General features: G+C 48.4%; 1 protein-coding gene across 3 annotated transcripts in view; it reads left to right on the top strand.

Moving 5' to 3' along the window:
- MFN2 (mitofusin 2) overlaps positions 1-21,575 on the top strand; it is an 86,736-nt gene that overhangs the window by 9,432 nt on the left and 55,729 nt on the right. For all 3 annotated transcript variants that reach the window (XM_085845059.1, XM_085845060.1, XM_085845061.1), the window contains 4 exons: positions 2,223-2,347; positions 2,450-2,558; positions 14,276-14,383; positions 14,501-14,654. In XM_085845059.1, the coding sequence (XP_085701185.1) occupies positions 2,223-2,347; positions 2,450-2,558; positions 14,276-14,383; positions 14,501-14,654 (496 nt within the window). The remainder of the gene's footprint in view (positions 1-2,222; positions 2,348-2,449; positions 2,559-14,275; positions 14,384-14,500; positions 14,655-21,575) is intronic.

The raw sequence follows: 21,575 nt of genomic DNA, 5'->3' as shown, positions 1-21,575 counted from the left end.
CGTGCTCAGTCTTGTGTTTGATATATATGTATATATATATATATATTTACTGTACATCTATTTCTGGCTGCTATCGATCTCGACATTTTGTCAAAGTCCAGAAACTGAACCCCTCTCTTCCCATTGGCCTTCGGTTTCCATGATTGCCGCATTTTCCAGAAACCGAACCCCCGCAATATTGGAGGGTCTACTGTATTTTCAAGATCGGAATAACTCTGCCACCACTAAAGCGATCATTTTCTGCAACTTTTATTTTATGATATTTTCTCGAATTAGGCCTCCCTATCGGCCTTTTTGAAAATTTTCGACTCCCACGTCCCCAAAATAAATTTTCTTCCTGGGCGTGTCTCGGTAGTACCCAACCTATAAGTGGTCGTGTTCCAAGCGTGCAACACGTTCTTCGGAACACATCTCTTTATTTGGGCGGTGTATAGACAACATACTGCTGCCTCGATCACTCGTGCTTCTGTTTATAAATAATATATCATGATTATATCGCTCTTATAAATGCCTCCTCCACTGAAGGTGGATGGAGGTTATGCTTTTACCCCTGATTGTCTGTGAGCAGGATGTCTCAAAAAGTTATGAACGGATTTGGATGAAACTTGGTGGACAAGTTGGGTGCATGACGGGGACTAATTTTTTTGGACACCAAGTGGAGGCTCTTGTTAGAGCTAATACACAGAAACTGATAACAAGGCAGGATACAAGAGGGGCGAGAGAGGGAAGCACAAAATAGTGGGGAGCAAAGACAATAGGATATCTGTGGAAGGGAGAGGGATGGGTGGGGTACACGGGGTAAACAAGATGGTACTACAGGGAATTTGAAGGAGGTGGTTTTGATTTTGGATGGGGGAAGATATGAGATTGTAGTGAACAGCTGTTTTGAAGACCTGGAGGGAAGAGCGGGATTGAAGAGAATGTGGGAGTTTGTTCCTGAGACGGGGAAAAAAGAGGAATAAAAGAGTGAAGGTGAGCAGTGATTCTTGATTTTGGTAGTTTCCCCAGAAGGGTATATTTGGCAGATCTTCAGCACCCTGTGGAAATATAGGAGGGAACAGATCACAGACAGAGCAGGGGGGGGGGGGCGGAGGCCGGAAGACAGAAAGACCACCGACCAGCCTCCGGTGAGAGAGTGAGAGACCCAAAGGCTCAGTTTCATCGCGGGAGATACCAATGATCCTAAAAGCCTTGGTTTCCACAGCGTGAAGTTGAAGTAGGTGTGAGGCAGGCGCACCACCCCAGAGGGGGGGGGGGGAGCAGTACTCCATCAGACTGTGGATGAAAGCTTTGTAAATGCTTAGAAGCTCAGTTGTGCCACGGAATGACCTTGCATGACGTAGGATGCCCAATCAGCGACTGGCTTTGGAGGCCAGCTTTGAGATGTGGCTTTACCAGGAAAGATCGTGGCAGATCGTGACACCCAAAAGCTTGAATGAAAGGACTTCTTCCAGAGGATTGTTGAGAAAGTAGATTTGGGGGGGGGGGGGGTTGGTTCTTTCGGAGAGGCGTGGTGACGATGTGAGATTTGTCAGGAAACTGAAGGTGGACATGTTAGCCTCACAATTGATTCGATTTTGGTGATGATCTGGCTTTGGATCTGGACACTAGAAGTTAAATCAAATTTGAAGTGATTCTTGACTGTTGAGAGATGGGGACAAAAAAGATATATCGCACGATATCTCAAAACGTGGACGGATTCAGATGACACTTGGTGGACGAGTTGGCGAGCTGACGATAACAAGCCGATTTAGATTTTGGTTAAGGTATGTGTGCAGATCCGGCTCATCAGTGGGATACAAAATGTAAACTGTTCAGCCTGGAATAGGTATGTGCTCCACCGAGTGCCATTCCAGTTCCAATTGCACGTACCGTCTGCCCCCAAAGGAAGAAAATTCCAAGATGGGTGAATTTTTATTTTTATTTTTTTTTCAAAAATCCATGTAATCAAATGAAACTTCCATTGGCATAATTTAAGGTTGCCCTCATTAATCCCTGAAAGTTTCAGTTTCCGGCGTCCAATCTTTTCGGAGTAGATGGTACAGACAGAATCCATACATACAACATACTTGCCCTCTATTGTAGATTGATGTATGTGATGTCGGTGACATTGCTAAAAAAAAAAACGATTTGATTTTCAGTATTTTTGAGGATTGTAACGGTTTGCTGCAAAATTAGCGAATGTGCATGCTGATCCTTCAAGCGACTGTTGTGTTTAACAGACTGTGAACCAACTGGCCCACGCGCTCCATCAGAAGGCCAATCTGGGCACGGGCAGCCTTGTTCGGGTCTTCTGGCCTAAGTCCCGCTGTGCGTTGCTTCGGGATGACCTTGTCCTTGTCGACAGGTTTGCCACACCATCTTTTATTTCCCCCTCTTTTGTTCTAAAATGTTTGCCACGTTGCGCCATTCTTTGTTTGTGGCCCCTCTTCCCTGTTTATCACCAAAGCCCAGGGGTGGATGTCACGACGGAGTTGGACAGCTGGATAGATAGATTCTGTCTGGATGCTGACGTCTTTGTCCTGGTCGCCAATTCTGAATCCACGTTGATGGTGACGGTACGGTGGGGACTGGAGAGCAAGATAGTTGTGTCATTTTATAATTTTATTCGTTCCATGGTTTCAGACTCCTGTAAAAAGCTGTCAAATAGAACATGTATACACAAGCAGACAGGCATTAGACAACACTTGACTTGACTCTCAACATCTTGAGTTGAATACATATGGAAATACTTAGATTTGAGAGCAAGTACATCATATGGAAATCGCTATTCTTGTTACACAGGGTGGGGGAAGAAAAAAAAAAACAAAAAAACAACAACATTTATTGTCATGTTTTCTTTCCTTCCTTTTTTTGTTGTTTCCCAGAGGGTGGGTTGGCAATTTGCCAATAAACGTTTTTTTTAAAGCTTATGTACGTTGACTGATGCTGTGATTGGCATTGTTGCAGCTGGTACTGCATAAGACAGTGAGAGGTTTTTATGTTTTTCAAACTACAACTGAGACAGAATATTCATTTAATCAGGATTTGTTTTTGTTTTTTTAATCAGTGTAATATTTTTTACGTCTGACCTCAAACAATTCCACAGGTGTTTGCCATGTGATGATTGTACGACTAGAAATTGTCGCTTCTCAGCTTGTGTTTGCTATGAAAGAATGCGTTGTTGTATCGATATTAGCAAAACGAATCTTGCAGAGTGATTTTTAACCTCCGCCATCTTCGAAGATGGATGGAGGTTACTGTTTTCACCCCTTTCTGTTTGTTTGTTTGTTACTTACGAAATCTAAAGATTTCGTAAATATATTGATGCCTTCCGTTTCTGTTTGTTTTTTTGTTTGTTTGTTTGTTTGTTTGTTTGTTTGTTGGCATGATAACTCGAGAACGGAAGAAGCTCCCAATGTCAAATTACACCACGTGATTCAGGAGGGTGATGGCTAGTGCTGATTAGATTTTGGTCAAAATCGGTCAAAGGTCAAGGTCACAGTGAGGTCAAACATGATTCCGAAAATTCACGTGGAGAAATGGAGTATTTTTGCTTCGCTCGACGTTACGAGTTCGTTTTAACTTCGATTTTAATTTTGTCTTTGGTTTTTGCGATCGCTTAGGACGCTTAAAACTCGGTTGTCGAAAATCTGGTAAAAATCGGATGTTTTGGAGACGTTTTAAGATTGTATAAAAAATATTTCATTCGCCGCATCACGGGTCGTCCCATGATGCAGTGCGCTCAAGCAGACGCGTCGTTGAGTTACGTTAAGGTATAATATTGTTGCGGATTCGCGCCCGCCGGCGTGCGAACGGCCACGTAACTCGAATCGCGGCACGTCGCCCACCGGACGGACAATCCCGTCGTGACCCTCTCGGACTAACGCCGGGAACTAGTCACGGGTGGGCCTTTCGGCCTCACCACGATCGTGCCAATCGGCCCCCCGCGTGGGATAGGGTTGCTCGCCAAATTCGACCTACCTAAGTACCCACACGGAGGGTAGACCGGGCGATCGCACCTCGCCGCAGGTCGACTTCGGACACGGGCCACTTTAAGCGACCCGTTCCGTACTATCGGGATAACCGAGCGGTGTTATCGTCAACCTGGACGGTTCGATTAATTATCGGGCGTTTTAGCCCACGACCAACCCTTTACGTGAAGTAAGATGGAGATTCCATTAGAGAAAAGACGAAGCGAAACGGGAGAAACAGTTCAACATAGAGCACATTTATTTCGCGATGGCACACGGATAGCACACATATCCAATTATACACCAAAAGCAAATGTAAAAGAAGAAGAAACACACAATAATGCACAAAAAGCAAATGTAAAAGCAAAACACAATGCAGATCTACCACCGACTACCGAGCACACGGCAACACTTATACAGTTTTACTTCACAGACGGCGCCGACAACACATATACTCAAAGCAAAAGAAAAAGGGACCACCCTCAACGATGATGGGGGCAGACGGGCCTGGGGCCGAGACCGCGTCGAGCCTACCCGTCTGGTGATGAGCCGCAAAATGGCGCTGGCGCCCCGACTCCGCGGGCCTCGCAGACAGTGTCTGGAATGGGGTGGGAACGGGGCCCCCTTCTCGCACTATCTCAGCGCGGGGGGAAACAGGAGGGGGTTGTTGATGCTCGGGGAGATGAGGATATCTCGCTGGTTCGGCTCCCGCGACGAGCGTCTCCACCGCGACCTCGGTCGCGTTATCGGCCTCCCCTCTCCGCAGCTCCCCGACTCTGACACGAGCGCCCCCTCGACTGCCTTCGCCGCCGCCACCTCTCCAACTCTCCCATTCTCCACAGCTCCGTCCAACTGCTTTCTCCGACTCTTCTCTTGACTGACTCTTCCCAACTCCACTACTCGACTCTTCCCAACTCAACTCAACTGACTCTTTGGCGAGCGAACGTGGCCCTTTATAGCCCCCGTGGCTTCGCTCCTTCACCTTCGACCCTTTACCTCTGGCTGGCTCCCCATTGGACAGAAGAAAAGTGGGCGTGAATGCTTTTTGATCCATGAATCTGTATATAGCGATTATACTCCGACGCACCTGGAGGCGGGGCCAAATCGCCCCACGCTCACCGATAGGACGGAACAGAAGTGGGCGTGAGTCGTTTTTGATCCGATTGCTTCGGAAAGGCTGGTGTTTTCGCACCCGCTGCTCGGTGCGCGCCCTGCACGAGTCCAGGATCGGCGCCCACAAGCGGCGCGTGAATGGCGGTGATACGATGGTTGCGAGAGCGAGATGTGACGGCAAGCGTCGTGGCTGTTGTTGTGAAGCGGCGTTGCGGTTGGTGGTTGTTGTGTGATGGCTGTTGAGACGTGGTTGGTGGTGGTAGTAATGGTAGCAATGGCGGCTGGTCCAAAATAAAGATAGTAAAAGAAAAACGGCTATCTCGAGGGGTCGCAGCCCGAATGAATGACATTTATTCCCTCTAAACAACGGGTTTGGGCCTAACTACACATATACTTACAGAGATATCTCACCTAAGGGACCTGAATGGTGGTTTGCGAATTTCGTCAACCACAACACTACCCCCTCCCCTTTTTACAGACTCGTCCCGAGTCGTCAAATTTTCGTGTGCCATCATGTGTAGTTTTCCCCTAGTACATTTTACCTACGGATCCCTGAGGTGCGACATTCATGGTATTCGTGTCCCCAAAATAAATAACCTGAGGGCTGAGTAACTACCTAAACAAACTCACTCACACGGACGACTTAAATAAAATTGCCGGCGCTAGGACAGACATGCCGGGGGCGCACTCATATTTACAGTACATCTTAACCTTAACTTACAAATTTTACAGTAAACCATGGCCCAGGATCAATGGACTCTGCAAAAACAAAGCAGTTAGCAGGGAGCCAGGCTGCTCACATGCAGTCTCTGGCTCAAACAATGCAGGTGACAGGGAACGTGGCCGGCTGCTCACACGCAGTCCAAGGCCTTCCCTTTTTAAAATGAACCCAGTGAACCACAACGGTGCATGGGCTGCACAAACGCAGTTCTCGTGCCAGCTCAAGTGGCACACGCAATGAGCACAACGAATGGATGGATGAATGGATGCATGCAAACACGGTGCACGGGCCGCCACTGCAGGCCCGTGTTGTAGCTGCCGACAGGGCAGTTCTCGCAGCTTGCAAACTGTTGCTTTTATGATGATCCCGGCGCGCATGGAAACGAACAGGGGGGGGCAAAGCAAAATTGAACGGGGCTGGTGAACGTGGGCTGTGGGCATGGCATGGCAAAGGTAGCAGGCAAACACAGCCCGCAGAAGAAGGCCGCTGCAGGCAAACACAGCCGGCAGACGAACTGGCCGGCACAGGCCTTGAAGAAAAACAGGCAGCCGGCAGATGAAGTGAGCCGGCACAGGCCTTGCAGCAACACAGCCAGCAGATGAAGTGGCCGGCACAGGCCTTGAAGCAAAACACGGCCAGCCGATGGCACAGGCCTTGCAGAAAACAGCTGCAGACGATCCGGCCGGTACAGGCCTTGCAGCACAGCAGCTGCAGCCGATCCAGCCGGCACAGGCCTTGCAGCAAAACAACAGCTGCCGATGAAGCTGGCCAGCCTTCGCCGTTCAGTGGAGGTTGGTGGAGGGAGTGCGGTGGTGCTGGCCACTCGGAAGGCGGGCTCGGACCTACCCTACGGTCTCCCTCCCAACCTATCGCCTTTGCCTGTCACTGTCTATACCCACTCCCTTAATTTGTCAAACCCCAATTTAGCCCCAACTTGTTTTTTTATTTTTACTTCCCCACTATAAATCGTCCCCTAACCCCCTTTATCGTCTTTGTTCGGCTAACCTATCCTGTCACCTAGCCTATTCCCAACCCCTGCGTTCCCTTCCCGGAGGGGAACAAGGGAGAGCTCGCGTCCTGTGCCGAGGCCCAATTCAAGCCTCAGGATGGCCTCCCCAGACTTCAGCGATCTATAACCAAAGTGGGTCCAGCGGCCCACAACGAGAGCGAGGGGATGGATGGTGCGGAGGGGTACACTTCCTAATCTACCCTATCCATTAACTGTTAAACTACCCCGGGGCTTTCAACAAGCGCCTCGCGCTTAAGCTATTGGTTCTAACAACCCAGATTCCCGTCGCCTGTGTTGGTGTCCTCACAATTTCGGGCCTCGCCCCCCAATTTTCTCTCCGTGCCCTCACACGGTCTCATGGCTGGGACACGTGGCTCCCTTTGGCAGGCACGACCCTCTGCCAATTCTCCGACGATGGCACCCCCGGGCACTACACTGCCTCCGAGCCTACCAGCTCCCTAAACACCGGGGAGTGCCCCCCATGGCACCTCCCCTGAAACGCACACCTGGCAGGCTGGCTTCCCGGGCCCCTTTCCGAGGGTCACCCGTGCCCACAACACTGCCCACGCGGCTAATGGCGCCCCGGGCCCCCGCACCAAGCAGGCGCACCCGTGCCCACTGCGCTATCCCGGCCCCCCATGGGCCCTTGGCCTACTACGGCCGACTAGCCTGGTGCCCGGGGTACCCACTCAGCGATACTCACTTTTCGCAGCCACGCTCCCAGCCCGTCAACAGGGCTCCTGCACCCCTCCAAACGGGTTTCGAGCCTACACTCCCACCAACAACAAAACAACCTCCATTTTTCAATTTGACTAACCCAACTAACTCACTCTACACTGACCCCGGGGTCCCTTGGGCGGGAGTCACTCCTCCCCCCAATCACTCATCGCACCATGCATTCCCCATTCACTCCACACACACAGACCCGCTGGCCTCACTCACTCATGTCTCCACCTCACAACTCACCAACTCTTCAACACACTCACCGCTGAACTCTGCCATCCTTCTATCTGCACCCCCTAACTAACTCGTGCTCCCACGTCGTCCCTTAAACTATAGCACGTTCCTTTTAACACTACGTCGCTAAACTACATCCCCTCTACACATTCACAAGTCTGTCCATGTCCTCAAAATCAAAAAAATAACTTTCCCAACCTAAATCTCGCTACAATCCCTCTAACTAATCCATTCCACGGGCCCCATGAGGACTTGCCCCTGCCCCATGGAGCCGGTCTAGCTAAGCTAACCCTTCCCCCTAACTAGTTTCCTCCTGTGCCCTGGTCAAGGGGATCATCCATCCCTTGCCCAGGAATGTTGTTCACCTGAAAGTGAGGCTTGCTGTTTTTTTTTCTTTCTTTCCACATGCGCAGCACCAGCGCGGCAACTCACAGCTCGCGCACTTTGCACCTGCCCGTGACGTCACGCAGCTGCACGTGTACCTCGTCCCTCCTTGGACGGTACCATCCGGCAGGGATACCCCTCCTGCGGGATTCCAACCCCGCGTGCAGCCATGACGTCACCGTGCGCATAAAAAAAAAAAAAACACAAGCCCCACGTCTCGAGGGGTTCCCCACGCGAACACATGTGCTTTGCCCGTTGGAGCTTAACACACACGATCGCGTGGAGAACCCGTCCGGTACAAATCCGTAATCCTGCCTAAACTTTGTCCGTCCGCGGGATCGGCAAATCCACCGCGTGCGTTTCCGGACCGGGACTTCACTCTCGCAAGCGAGCACGTGGGGGCCTCGTGCGTCGCACAGCACGGACCTCGTGCTCACTGCTGGGTGAACCCGGCACGGTCCCCGAAACAACTACAGCCGCTACTCGGCTTTCTTTCCTCACATGTCGCCGTCGTCGCCATTTGACACACGTACTCCCGCGTGTTACGACGCTAACACACCTCACCATTAAACTCACACCGGGAGACGCGGCTGCATGTTCACACATGCCCACCGACATCTCCCTTACATACCGCTCTCTCACACACACGGTCTCCCTTGCACTCGGCCGTTCACTCACGCATGCCATCTCCCTCGCACACGTGGCTCCACTCACTCGCGGCCTTCCACTCACTCGTGCCATTTCCCTCACACAAACCATACCACTCACACACGCGGGGGCACTCATCCGCGGTGCCTCACTCATACTGGCCGTTTCACTCACACACGGCCTCTTCCACTTGCGGTGCCCCTTTTACACACGGCGTGCTGGGAAGCACGTACTCCGGCACAATCGCCACCACACCACTCACACACGGGGTCGCTTCCACACACGGGGACGCACTCACACCTTGCACCACACACACACAGGGACAACCACACTGGGGATTCGTGTCCCCACAAGGGTCTCCGGGGCCTCTTTACCCCCCAAGCTCTCCATGCACCTGTCCACAGCACTCCTCCCCTCGACCTCTCAAAGCACGACCGAACCCACCTGGTCGTGACTCGCCTCAAGGGGGCATACTCCCTCCCCTCGTTCCTGGAGGAGGCCATCCAACTGCTCGCACCTGGTCTCCACCCAGTCCGCGAGCTCACCCCCATTATCCTCCACTACCTCCGTGTGTGTGTGTGTGTGCGTCACTTACCCCGTCTTCATCGTGCAGTCTTCCCTCTATCGTTCCCATCTCCCGTGTCTCTGCCAACTCAGTCACCTCTTCACCCTTTACCTCACTTGTCTCAACTATTATTTCCGTCTCTTCCCTTGTTATCTCCCTCGTGCACGTCTCCGTCACCCCAATTAGTTTGTCCCTCTCGGTTACCGTCACTTTTTCCGTCACGACCCTCGCCCAACACGTCCCCCGAATTATTTTTTCACCCGCCTCCACCGCGGGCCCGACAACCGTTGCACTCCCTCCCAGCTCGTTCGCTCCCACACGTGGCGTCGCCATTTTGAGCTCCCCGGTTACTGCCTTCATGCCCGCCTGCAGGCTTCGGCCCATGTTCCGCGTCTCACCCCGCAGCTCTTTCATTTCTTCCTTCATGTTTGTTTCCATCTTTTCGTTCATGCTTTTTATTTCGTTCATTTGTTGTGTCTTCGCATCCATTTTTTCGTTCATTTGTTGTGTATTCGCATCCATTTTTTGTGTATTCGCATCCATCCTCGCTGTCATTGCCGCCAGCATGGCGCATAGCTGGGCCATGTCAGGTGCGCTTGGGTGAGCCGTTTCGGCAAGGATCGGGGGGTTTTGGTGGAGAGGGGGAGGGGTGGTGTCATACACCGCGGCCGCCGCCGCACCTATTTCGGGCTCTGGGTTCAGTTGGGGGAGTTCGTGTTCCTGCACAACCAACATTTCCTGCACGGGGATTTCATCCTGGACCATGGATTCTACACATTCTACATCCATTTCTAATACCCCCGGCTCCCGCTCGCCTTGAGACGCCATCTTATTTCTCGTAAAGGGTTAATTTAGCTCGCTCGTAATTTGGAGGGAATCGGGGGTCGCTCCTCTCACCCCTGGACCGATTCCCGTGAATTTAGCTGGAGACAGGAGAGCCCGTTTTCCCGTTCTCCGATACCAGTGCCGCGAGGAGGGGGATGAGTTTATATCGCACGACCTGACACCAGTGTTGCGGATTCGCGCCCGCCGGCGTGCGAACGGCCACGTAACTCGAATCGCGGCACGTCGCCCACCGGACGGACAATCCCGTCGTGACCCTCTCGGACTAACGCCGGGAACTAGTCACGGGTGGGCCTTTCGGCCTCACCACGATCGTGCCAATCGGCCCCCCGCGTGGGATAGGGTTGCTCGCCAAATTCGACCTACCTAAGTACCCACACGGAGGGTAGACCGGGCGATCGCACCTCGCCGCAGGTCGACTTCGGACACGGGCCACTTTAAGCGACCCGTTCCGTACTATCGGGATAACCGAGCGGTGTTATCGTCAACCTGGACGGTTCGATTAATTATCGGGCGTTTTAGCCCACGACCAACCCTTTACGTGAAGTAAGATGGAGATTCCATTAGAGAAAAGACGAAGCGAAACGGGAGAAACAGTTCAACATAGAGCACATTTATTTCGCGATGGCACACGGATAGCACACATATACAATTATACACCAAAAGCAAATGTAAAAGAAGAAGAAACACACAATAATGCACAAAAAGCAAATGTAAAAGCAAAACACAATGCAGATCTACCACCGACTACCGAGCACACGGCAACACTTATACAGTTTTACTTCACAGACGGCGCCGACAACACATATACTCAAAGCAAAAGAAAAAGGGACCACCCTCAACGATGATGGGGGCAGACGGGACTGGGGCTGAGACCGCGTCGAGCCTACCCGTCTGGTGATGAGCCGCAAAATGGCGCTGGCCCCCCGACTCCGCGGGCCTCGCGGACAGTGTCTGGAATGGAATGGGGTGGGAACGGGGCCCCCTTCTCGCACTATCTCAGCGCGGGGGGAAACAGGAGGGGGTTGTTGATGCTCGGGGGGATGAGGATATCTCGCTGGTTCGGGTCCCGCGACGAGCGTCTCCACCGCGACCTCGGTCGCGTTATCGGCCTCCCCTCTCCGCAGCTCCCCGACTCTGACACGAGCGCCCCCTCGACTGCCTTCGCCGCCGCCACCTCTCCAACTCTCCCACTCTCCACAGCTCCGTCCAACTGCTTTCTCCGACTCTTCTCTTGACTGACTCTTCCCAACTCAACTCAACTGACTCTTTGGCGAGCGAACGCAGCCCTTTATAGCCCCCGTGGCTTCGCTCCTTCACCTTCGACCCTTTACCTCTGGCTGGCTCCCCATTGGACAGAAGAAAAGTGGGCGTGAATGCTTTTTGATCCATGAATCTGCATATAGCGATTATACTCCGACGCACCTGGAGGCGGGGCCAAATCGCCCCACGCTCACCGATAGGACGGAACAGAAGTGGGCGTGAGTCGTTTTTGATCCGATTGCTTCGGAAAGGCTGGTGTTTTCGCACCCGCTGCTCGGTGCGCGCCCTGCACGAGTCCAGGATCGGCGCCCACAAGCGGCGCGGGAATGGCGGTGATGCGATGGTTGCGAGAGCGAGATGTGACGGCAAGGGTCATGGCTGTTGTTGTGAAGCGGCGTTGCGGTTGGTGGTTGTTGTGTGATGGCTGTTGAGACGTGGTTGGTGGTGGTAGTAATGGTAGCAATGGCGGCTGGTCCAAAATAAAGATAGTAAAAGAAAAACGGCTATCTCGAGGGGTCGCAGCCCGAATGAATGACATTTATTCCCTCTAAACAACGAGTTTGGGCCTAACTACACATATACTTACAGAGATATCTCACCTAAGGGACCTGAATGGTGGTTTGCGAATTTCTTCAACCACAACAATATAATTGCGTGGAGAAATGGAGATTTTTGCTTCGGTCGACGTTACGATTTTTGATGGTTTGATACAGAATCATCACAGAAACTTCTGGTTTGCATCGCTACCTTCTCGAGAGACAGCTTTTATTAGACAAGGTCAGAGGTCAAGTTGACGATTTCGTAAGTACCAGTCTATGACTGCTTGTTTGTTTGTTTGTTTGTTTGTGAACAGTATTACGGAAAAACTACTCGACGGATTTTGACGAAACTTGGTGGGGGGGTTAGGTATGGTCCAAGGATCATGCCATTAAATTTTGGACTTGGTCCCCCCCCCCAAGAGAATTTTTTTTTGCATTTCTACATGTTTTAAGTGATTTCCAACCCCCCCAAAAAATTTTTTTACCCCCCCCCCAAAAAAATAGAGAATTTTTTTTTGCATTTCTACATTTTTAAGTGATTACCAACCCCCCAAAAAAAAAAATAGAGAAAAAATTTTCTTTTGCATTTCTACATGTTTTAAGTGATTTCTAACCCCCCCCCAAAAATGTTACCCCACCTGAAAAAAATTTATTTTTTGCATTTCTACATATTTTAAGTGATTTCCAACCTCCCCCCCCCAAAAAAAATTGTTTGAGAAAATTTTTTTTTTTTTCCTTTTTACATGTTTTCAGTGATTTCCAACCCCCCCCCCCAAAAAAAAAAATGTTGGAGAAAACTATAACTCTGTCAGCAATGTTGACATCATATTTAATGAATAAGATATAAGGTTCACTTGAGTGACCCAGCAGTATGACCCAGTTGAGGCGGCGGAGGTTTTGCACTCTCCCGAGTGCTCCCCCTCTAGTTGTTCCCTGTTATGTTTGTTTATTTTTTGAAACAAACGATGGTGTTGTTACGGTCGTGTGGTCTTCAACAACCGTCATGCCGCTAGGCAGGTATGGGATGAAAAGATTGCCACGTCTGCCGGGTTAACTTGGTGGGAAACGACGTGTCTGAACGCAACGGCCATGGTGGAAAGTCGACAGGAACGCCGTGCGAAGCTCGTCAGCAATAGGGGTGCTTAAGCATGGACCCAATGTGCCGTTCTAATAGAAAAATAATAATCCATTTGTTTAAGCCCTGTGGTTCCCGCTCCCAATCACCACGCTTGTTATCATCAAAACGGGGATTGATAATTATGACAAGAAAAAGAACATGACCGTGCAGCGACTATCACAAACAGAAACTATGAATAAGTTAAACTCACGTGCCCTGGAATAATGACGGATTAACAAATACACCTAACCATTCACCGAGGAAACGCAGACCGAGAATTGAAATAACAAGATGACAGAAAAACCTGTGTTCTGTGAGCCCTGTTTGCACATGTGGTCCAGTTCTCCACAATCGCTCTCCATTCGTGCCTCAAACTGGTTGGTCATTGGGGGTGCTGTCCATGCGTGCAGCAGTTCCGTCCAGGGCTGGTCCCTGCTGCGCCCTGCGTGCCTTCTATTCGGGACTTCTTGCATCAACTAGCAGCAGCTCGCAACAACAAGTGGTGAAGGACGGAACGCACCGCTGTACTGCATCCCGCACACTCACCGTCTGCGCTTTTATATATCCCACAGGGCCCATTCCAGTGCTCATGGGGTTCGCCCATTGGATAGCACTGCCAGACAGATGTCCTTTTATGGGCATGCCCTTGGCCCATCCCGTGGCCCTGCACCGACTCCGCTATCACCCATGGTTCACACTCACTGGCTGTGGTGTCTGGGAAATTCCACACAGATACTGTGATCGTCCATGAGGCATGCCCATTGGCTTCTCTTATTACACCAGGGAGATTCCAGACAGAGATGGATAAATGACAGGGAAGGTTCAAGAAGGTAGGGGAGGGGAGGCGGATGAGGGTGGAGAAAGCGGGATGTTGATACATACACTTGGGCGGTGGAATTAATTAGATCTTTCTAAACCTGTGCTCAACACGTTTTATTGTTTTTGAGAATTGCACCACACTTGCTCCAACAAGAACTATGAAATAACTATTCTAATTTTACCCCATAGATCAGATGCGTAACAGTATTTTTGATTCTGAGGTTGGCAGGTGTGACAGTGTTTGATGGTGTAGGTTTTCTCCTTATGAAGATACAATATTCTATGGAACCAGCACCTTTTGTTTTCCTCCACTCAACTTGCATTATATTCCTTTTTCTTTTCAGGAGAAACACTTTTTCCACAAGGTGAGTGAGCGCCTATCACGTCCGAATATCTTCATCCTGAACAATCGGTGGGATGCGTCTGCCTTGGAGCCAGAGTACATGGAGGAGGTACGCATGCTGTTTGTAATACCATTCCTCCCCCCCCCCCCACCAACTCCCTCCTCCCAAACCCTCGTCCTTTTATTTTCATTCCTGGTGCAAGTGAAGGTCCTTGTGCACACACAGGTACGCCGCCAGCACATGGAGCGGTGTGCCACCTTCCTGGTAGATGAACTAAAAGTTGTAGCACGTGACCAAGTGCCCGATCGAATCTTCTTCATCTCCGCTAAGGAGGTGTTGAGCTCCCGAATTCAGCGGGCACAGGGTATGCCTGAAGCAGGTGAGACCCTGTGCAGTGAAACCTGGCAATTAGCTTGGATGTCTAAGGGGCTCGACTTGACCTCAGTTACTGCTCTGACTTGTCTCTAGTTATATGATCAGCACTCCAGAACTTGATTCCTTTTCATGCTTACAATTGCTTTGGGCCATTTACATACTCTTTATGTGTATAAATGTGAGTGAGGTGTATAATCTTCATAAAATGGATCATGAGGGTGCATCTGGTACAATGAAGTACCAGCATGGTGTAGCCATATTCACTGAGATTGCAAATTGAGCAGCGGTTTGTCTGGAAGGGGTTAATGGGAGTGTTGCCCGAGTGTGCAACCTGTTAAAATGCATGGGATACATCATCATCCTTATCAAATAAAACAGTCTTATCGAAAAGCAACCCCCAACCTCACCTGACCCCAAAGCTGTTGAAACATTTTTAACTTCCTTCCAGGAAGGAGTTTTGTTTTCTGCTGCAACTTCAACCAGAGAGTTGGTGTCAAAGCCACCCAATGCTCGCCTGTTTATACATTTATCGTTTATAAAAGACTAGTCTAATAATATTTTTTAAAGCATTGCAGTGAAGTCTGATCCAAATAATTTTAAAGCAATATATGTATTTGTATATTGTAATCAGTAAAAAATAGTGTGGTAGATAAAAACATTATTAAGGAAATAACTTGTACCAAAAACTTTAACATTTTCATGCTGACGCTCACACTCATGCCGGGGGTATCGCTATAGCTCTCTGTTCTTCGAACAGGCGAGCTAACCAGAGAGTTGGTGTCAAAGCCACCCAATGCTCGCCTGTTTATACATTTGTCGTTTTTAAAAGACTCGTCTAATAATTAATATTTTTTATAAAGCATTGCAGTGAAGTCTGATCCAAATAATTTTAAAGCAATATATGTATTTGTATATTGTAATCAGTAAAAAATATTGTGGTAGATATAAACATTAGAAAGGAAAAAACTTTAACGTTGATGTGCTACAAAACAGTTAAGTTAAAAAAAATTGTTATTATTTTTTAATTTCAACTTCACTACATCAATAATATACCCCAAAGGAACCTCCATGCCAAATATCAGCATCCTAGTACACATATTAAATGAATGGCAAGCTTCTAAATAACTTGCACCAAAAACTTTAACATTTTCACGCTCACGCTGACGCTCATGCCGGGGGTATCGCTATAGCTCTCTGTTCTTCGAACAGGCGAGCTAAAAATGACCTTTTTGTAACACTGCTTTCATCCAATCGAGTCATCACTGCAGAAAATAAGCAATGAAAATGTTTGAAAACGTTTAACAGTTAACGTTCCGAACAAACGCTTCTTCTTGTACTGGAAAGGATTCTCGGTGCAGTGCGAATCACACCGTGGCATGACTGATTTCATGCAGTCACGTGACATGGAAACCCATCATTACCCCGCACGCTGAGCGCAAAGCAGGGCTAAGCAATTTGTTCACTCTGTCTGACAAACGTCAGTCTATGATTGCAGAACTACTTGATTTCAATTAAATGTTATATTTCAACACTAGAACATGAATCCGAACATGAACATTCAGTTTAGCAATATTTGGACTCTGAATTTGCCATGTTGTATGCCGTCTCGTCCCAAGTACACATGCGCACTCACGGTGAAGCAATTGCTTCGGTCTGTCTGTCAGTCTTGAAAACACTGAACAACAAAAATTTTTTACTGGAGATGTGTAAAGTGATTTAGACTAATTTGGGTACGCTGATTTCAAAAATCATAACCGTTTTGCTGTATCACGTCAGGATTTTCAGTAACAGAAATATTCCCATTGCCTAGAAGTCAGGATTTCAATGAAATTTACAAAAATTCATTTATTCATTTATTTCATCATGAATGCTTCAAAATTATAGAAATTACAGAAAAACTCCACTAGAATGTAATTAAAAATGCTTTAGGCATTTGGCTTTGCGTTTGTGCTGCTCTGTGTCAGTTTCACGATGCAGGAACCAGCAGAAATCGCCCATCATGTTCGGGTTGTGCCGCCCTTGGTAACGCGTCTCCATGAGTGAAATCTCTTGGTGGAATCGCTCGCCGTGCTCGTCCGAGACTGCTCCCAAGTTGTCAGGGAAGAAGTTCAGGTGCTGGTGTAGGAAATGGATTTTCAGGGACATCCTGGAGCCAAGTTTCCTGAAGGACTCCAGCAGCTGCTGCACTATTTCTTCATAGTTGTCCGCGCGCTCGTTCCCCAAGAAGTTGTCCGTCACAGCTTTGAAGCTCCTCCACGCTGCCAGCTCTTTGGGGTTTAGAGTTGTCGGAAAAGTTTCGTCCTTCATAATCTGTCGGATTTGCGGTCCAACAAAGACACCAGCCTTGATCTTGGCCTCCGACAAGGTGTTGCCAAACTTTTCCTTGAGGCCCATTCAGATCCATTGCCCGTACAAAACTTTTCATCAAGCCGAGCTTTATGTGGAGTGGTGGAAGGAAAACCTTGGCTGGGTCGACAAGGGCGACATGCTTCACGTTGTGTCGACCAGGTACATGCTCTTTTCGCTCTTCCCAATCTTTCTTCGTCCAGTGATTCTTGTCGTCTCTGCTATCCCAGAGACAAAGGAAGCACATGTATTTCGTGTAGCCTGACCGCAGCCCTAACAACAGCGCCACCACTTTCAAGTCTCCGCAGATGTGCCAGTTGAAGTCATTGTACTTGATGGAATCAAGCAGCTGCCGCATAGTCTCATAGGTCTCTGTCATGCCGAACGTGTGAGCCAGTGGGACTGATGGTTTCTCGTTGCCATTGTGGAGCAAAACAGCCTTCAAGCTGTTCTTCCCCGAGTCGATGAAGAGGCGCCAGTCTGCAGGATCGTGATCACACCCAAGTTCTTTCAACAGACCGTTGATGTCACTGCAGAATGTCATCGTGTCTTCCATCTCAAAGAACTCAGCCATGTCTCTGTGACGTGCTCTGAACAAGGATATCTTGGTGTTAGGTTCAAGTAGATTCCACTGCTGCAGCCTTGATCCAAGCAGCTCTGCCTTCGCCTTTGACAGCGAGAGATCTCTTACAAGATCATTTAAGTCTCCCTGGTTCAGAAGGTGTGATTCTTGAGTGTCGGGTTCAAAGGTTCATCATCACCATCCTCTTCACCACTGCTTACAGCTATGTTCTGATCAGCTGGAGGTGTTGGAACGGGGTTCTCGTCATCATGAGGCACAGGTTTACGAGCAGAGACGCAGTAAGCGTACTTGATGTGACCTTTATTCTTCTTGTTGAAGCCGGCGATGCTTGTGCAGCAGAAATAACAATCATCATGATGATTCTGCGGCTCACGCCATATCATGGGCACCGCAAATGGCATGCTCGCGCGCTTGCCCACCAACCACTGAGTCAAGGTTGTGTGACAGCTTGTGCAGCAGATGTGTGGTGCCCAGCTCTGTTCTTGGTCCCCCACCTTACACCCGAAGTAGTGAAAGTAGGCGGCCTTCATTTTCACTGCTGTAGATATACTTCGCTGTTGATCTTTTTTGGTATACCGACCACAGACATAACAGAAGTTGTCAGGATGATTGGTACAGGAACGCCTACTCATCTTTATCTGAAAGAAAGAAATATAACACAAGTTAACAACAATTGTACGAAATAGACATGTTAAAGACATATGTAAATTTCATTGAAATCCTGACGTGATACAGCAAAACGGTTATGATTTTTGAAATCAGCGTACCCAAATTAGTCTTAATCACTTTACACATCTCCAGTAAAAAAAATTTTTTGAAATTTGTTGTTCAGTGAAATCATTCCAAACAGGAAACTTGCTGTTTTTAGAGATGTCACAAAGGACACAAACAACGGGCACAAATAAGTAATTTGACGTTTTAAATAAGATGGTGTAAAATGGGGGTATTTTCAAATCTTCACATCATATCGGGTTTATTTGAGGCATGGAAGCCTTCTGGAGTTATCACCTTTTTACACCTCTTCTGGAGTTTGTCAGGGCTTTATGCTTGCTCCCTCTCTTCTGCTACACCATGCACTGGATCGTGTTAAGGTGTGCAGACCAGCTCGGAATTTATGCCGGTAGAGAAGTCGTCACGATATACTTTATCCAGGTGATGCTGCCCTAATGTGCGAGAGACCCAGCCCACTAGCCAGCCGTGTTCAACTACTCTGAATCTCAAGTTCTCATGGCAAAAAACGAAGGTACAGAATGTTGCCATGGGTTTCCACGTCATACCTACCTCTGGTACAATCATGGAGTCAGTGGACCACTTCACCTACCTGGGCTCAAATATTTACTGATCTGGATACTGTGGCCCTGATGTGCATAGACGGATTGGCATGGCTGTTTATGCCATGTGGCAACGAGACACCATCTGGAAATTGCATGAACTTGGTTTACCAGCTCTGTATTTATAAAACATGCATCCTACCTGTTCTCCTCAAAGGTTGTCAGAGTTAGACACTTCTGAAAACGGACCAAGACACCTTGCAAGCTTTCCATATGTGAAGTCAGCGCTGCATCCTTGGGGTTCGATGGTATGACCGAGTCTCAAACAGCACCATTTGTAAGATCATTCAACTTGGCCTGATCATACGCGATGTATTTCTGGCCCACATCTCCCTGGAATTCACCATAATCCTATACCACAGTCAATGACCTGATTGGACCTGTCACAGTCCTCAAGGACACCAAAGACTCTTGGCTACGCCAGTGTGCCATTGAAATTGGCCTTGGCCCATGTGAATGTTGGCAGAAGGTGAAGTCCAACAGTTGTGGGGGTTGCTCTGTGCCCCTTGTGCATGCAGATTAGCAGTAGTAGTTGTGGCAGTAAAAGAAGGTGCATCATCGGTGGTAAACTTCCAAAAAAAATTAAAATTGGAGTCTTTAAAAGTTTTTTGAAAATTTCAATTAAATTATATTGCTATTGTCACCCATTCACCTGGTTCAAATCTCACGAGTCGTCTCGATGCAACTGTCACGGTTGATCATTTAGGGATTTTCCCCACCAAATTACACCTCCAATGGGGCAATACCGTGTGGATTAGATCATACATGCCCATGGATGTCATGCCCATGGATCATACATGCCCACGACCGATCATACATGCCCATGGACCAAATGACGAACGAGGGCCTTAATTATCTACATCCTTATATCCATCAGACACATCACAATACAGAGACATAGCAGGTTTGACAAGACAGGAGAGTTTTCAGACCAAACCTGACAGTGCCAGTAGGATGAATTCCTGGCACCTCAGGCCGGTGAACGTCCCATGCAGTTGTTTAGGAAAAAGAAGTCCATGGCTCCGGTCTCTGTGGGGTGTAACTCTATGCTTGGGGCAAGCAAACTCAGCACAGCTTTCCACGTGCAGGTCAGGGTGTTCTCTTCCTACTTCCATCGTCACTCCGCCTTTTATTGCTTCAGGTCCGTGCCTCACCAATGACACACCATCCTTGTTGCTCACCATTGGACTGTGGGCCCATTTGTGGGGAGGGCAAACCCTTCCGTTTCCCCTCAACCCTATCTCTTGAGGTGCACAGCCCGGTAGCGATTGTGTGGCAGGGTTTCCCACCAAAACTTGCACCGCTGGCTTGGCGAATGCTTTGAAGAAGATGTATGACGGATTACAGAGGGTAAAACAGTAAAATGGGATCAAAAGGGTTGATCATTTTAGATGCACACATTGGGATGGGTGGACATTATTGAACCTAGACACATAAGTGCCTCATATCTAATAATGCGATTAGTTTCTTTACGTTTATTCGACATTCATTTTAAGGAAATAACTGCTCTATTTGAAGCCTTATTAACCTCTAGGAGACATTTCCACAACAATATATTTTAACATTTTATAACACAAATCGCCTTGTTTGCACTTCCACAAACCTTCAGATTTAGCAGTACCTGGAAAAGATTTCACGCTGTCTCGACCGATCAAATTTGCCGCATGCTCTGAGGGCGGAGTAGCAGCGGGATTCAAACCAAAAAGTGGTGCCGTTTGGGATGCAACAACAGAGCTAACTTCGTCCAAAAGATGTTTGTTTATCCCATCTTTTTCTCAAAGATCGTTTCAAAGTCGTCAGTTTCTCCGAGAAAAGTTGGCAGAAAGTTCCGTTTGACCCATTAGCCTTGCATTGCTGCCATCTCTCCCATTGTTCAAAGTTTAAAAACAATGCTAATATAGATCGTGCTCGGGAACGCAAAGCAAGAGTTGAAAAGACCCTTCAGATGTCCTTTTTCTCAAGGCTGGGTGGGGTAAGGTGTTCTATGAACTCTCTAGTTCTTTCATGTCATACCTGTGACTGAGGAAAAACATTTCACATGTTTATTGTAAGGGTGTATGGATGGTCATACTTTGGTTTTCTTCGTCACAAATTTAATCGATTGTTGTTTACAAATCTTTAAAAATTTTCAATCTGACTTGTTGATGAATTGTCTTACCTGTGGCTGTTTCATGGTTCTTGCTTGAGTTCCATTCTCTCTCTCTCTCTCTCTCTCTCTCTCTCTCTCTCTCTCTCTCTCTCTCTGTCTCTCTGTCTCTCTGTCTCTCTGTCTCTCTGTCTCTCTGTCTCTCTGTCTCTCTGTCTCTCTGTCTCTCTCTGTCTCTCTCTGTCTCTCTCTGTCTCTCTCTGTCTCTCTCTCTCTCTTTTTTTGCACGTGCAAACGCAAGGGGCTGTTGCTCAGTCTCCGGCGGTACGTGTGGAACCTGTGTTGCTTTCTCTCTTCTTATCATCTCCTTCTCCTTTCTCCAATGTGTTTTTTTGGGGTACTTCTTGTGTATAAACTGTAATCGATGCTTTATCGATAACTTGAAAATTGAATTGGTTTCTTCTCTTCTGTTTTTCCACTCTTGTATATAATCCTTTGCTTTGTTGTATTGAATTTTTATCCTTTATACTTTTTTGTAATAAAAGTCAAAAGTCTGTCTCTCTGTCTCTCTGTCTCTCT

The sequence above is a fragment of the Eptatretus burgeri genome, chromosome 11, assembly GCF_056783735.1.
Source record: "Eptatretus burgeri isolate ZD-2024b chromosome 11, Ebu_testis_v1, whole genome shotgun sequence".
NCBI classification, from domain to species: domain Eukaryota; kingdom Metazoa; phylum Chordata; class Myxini; order Myxiniformes; family Myxinidae; genus Eptatretus; species Eptatretus burgeri.
Note: the sequence above shows the minus strand (reverse complement) of the source record. Positions and strands in the feature narration are given on the sequence as shown.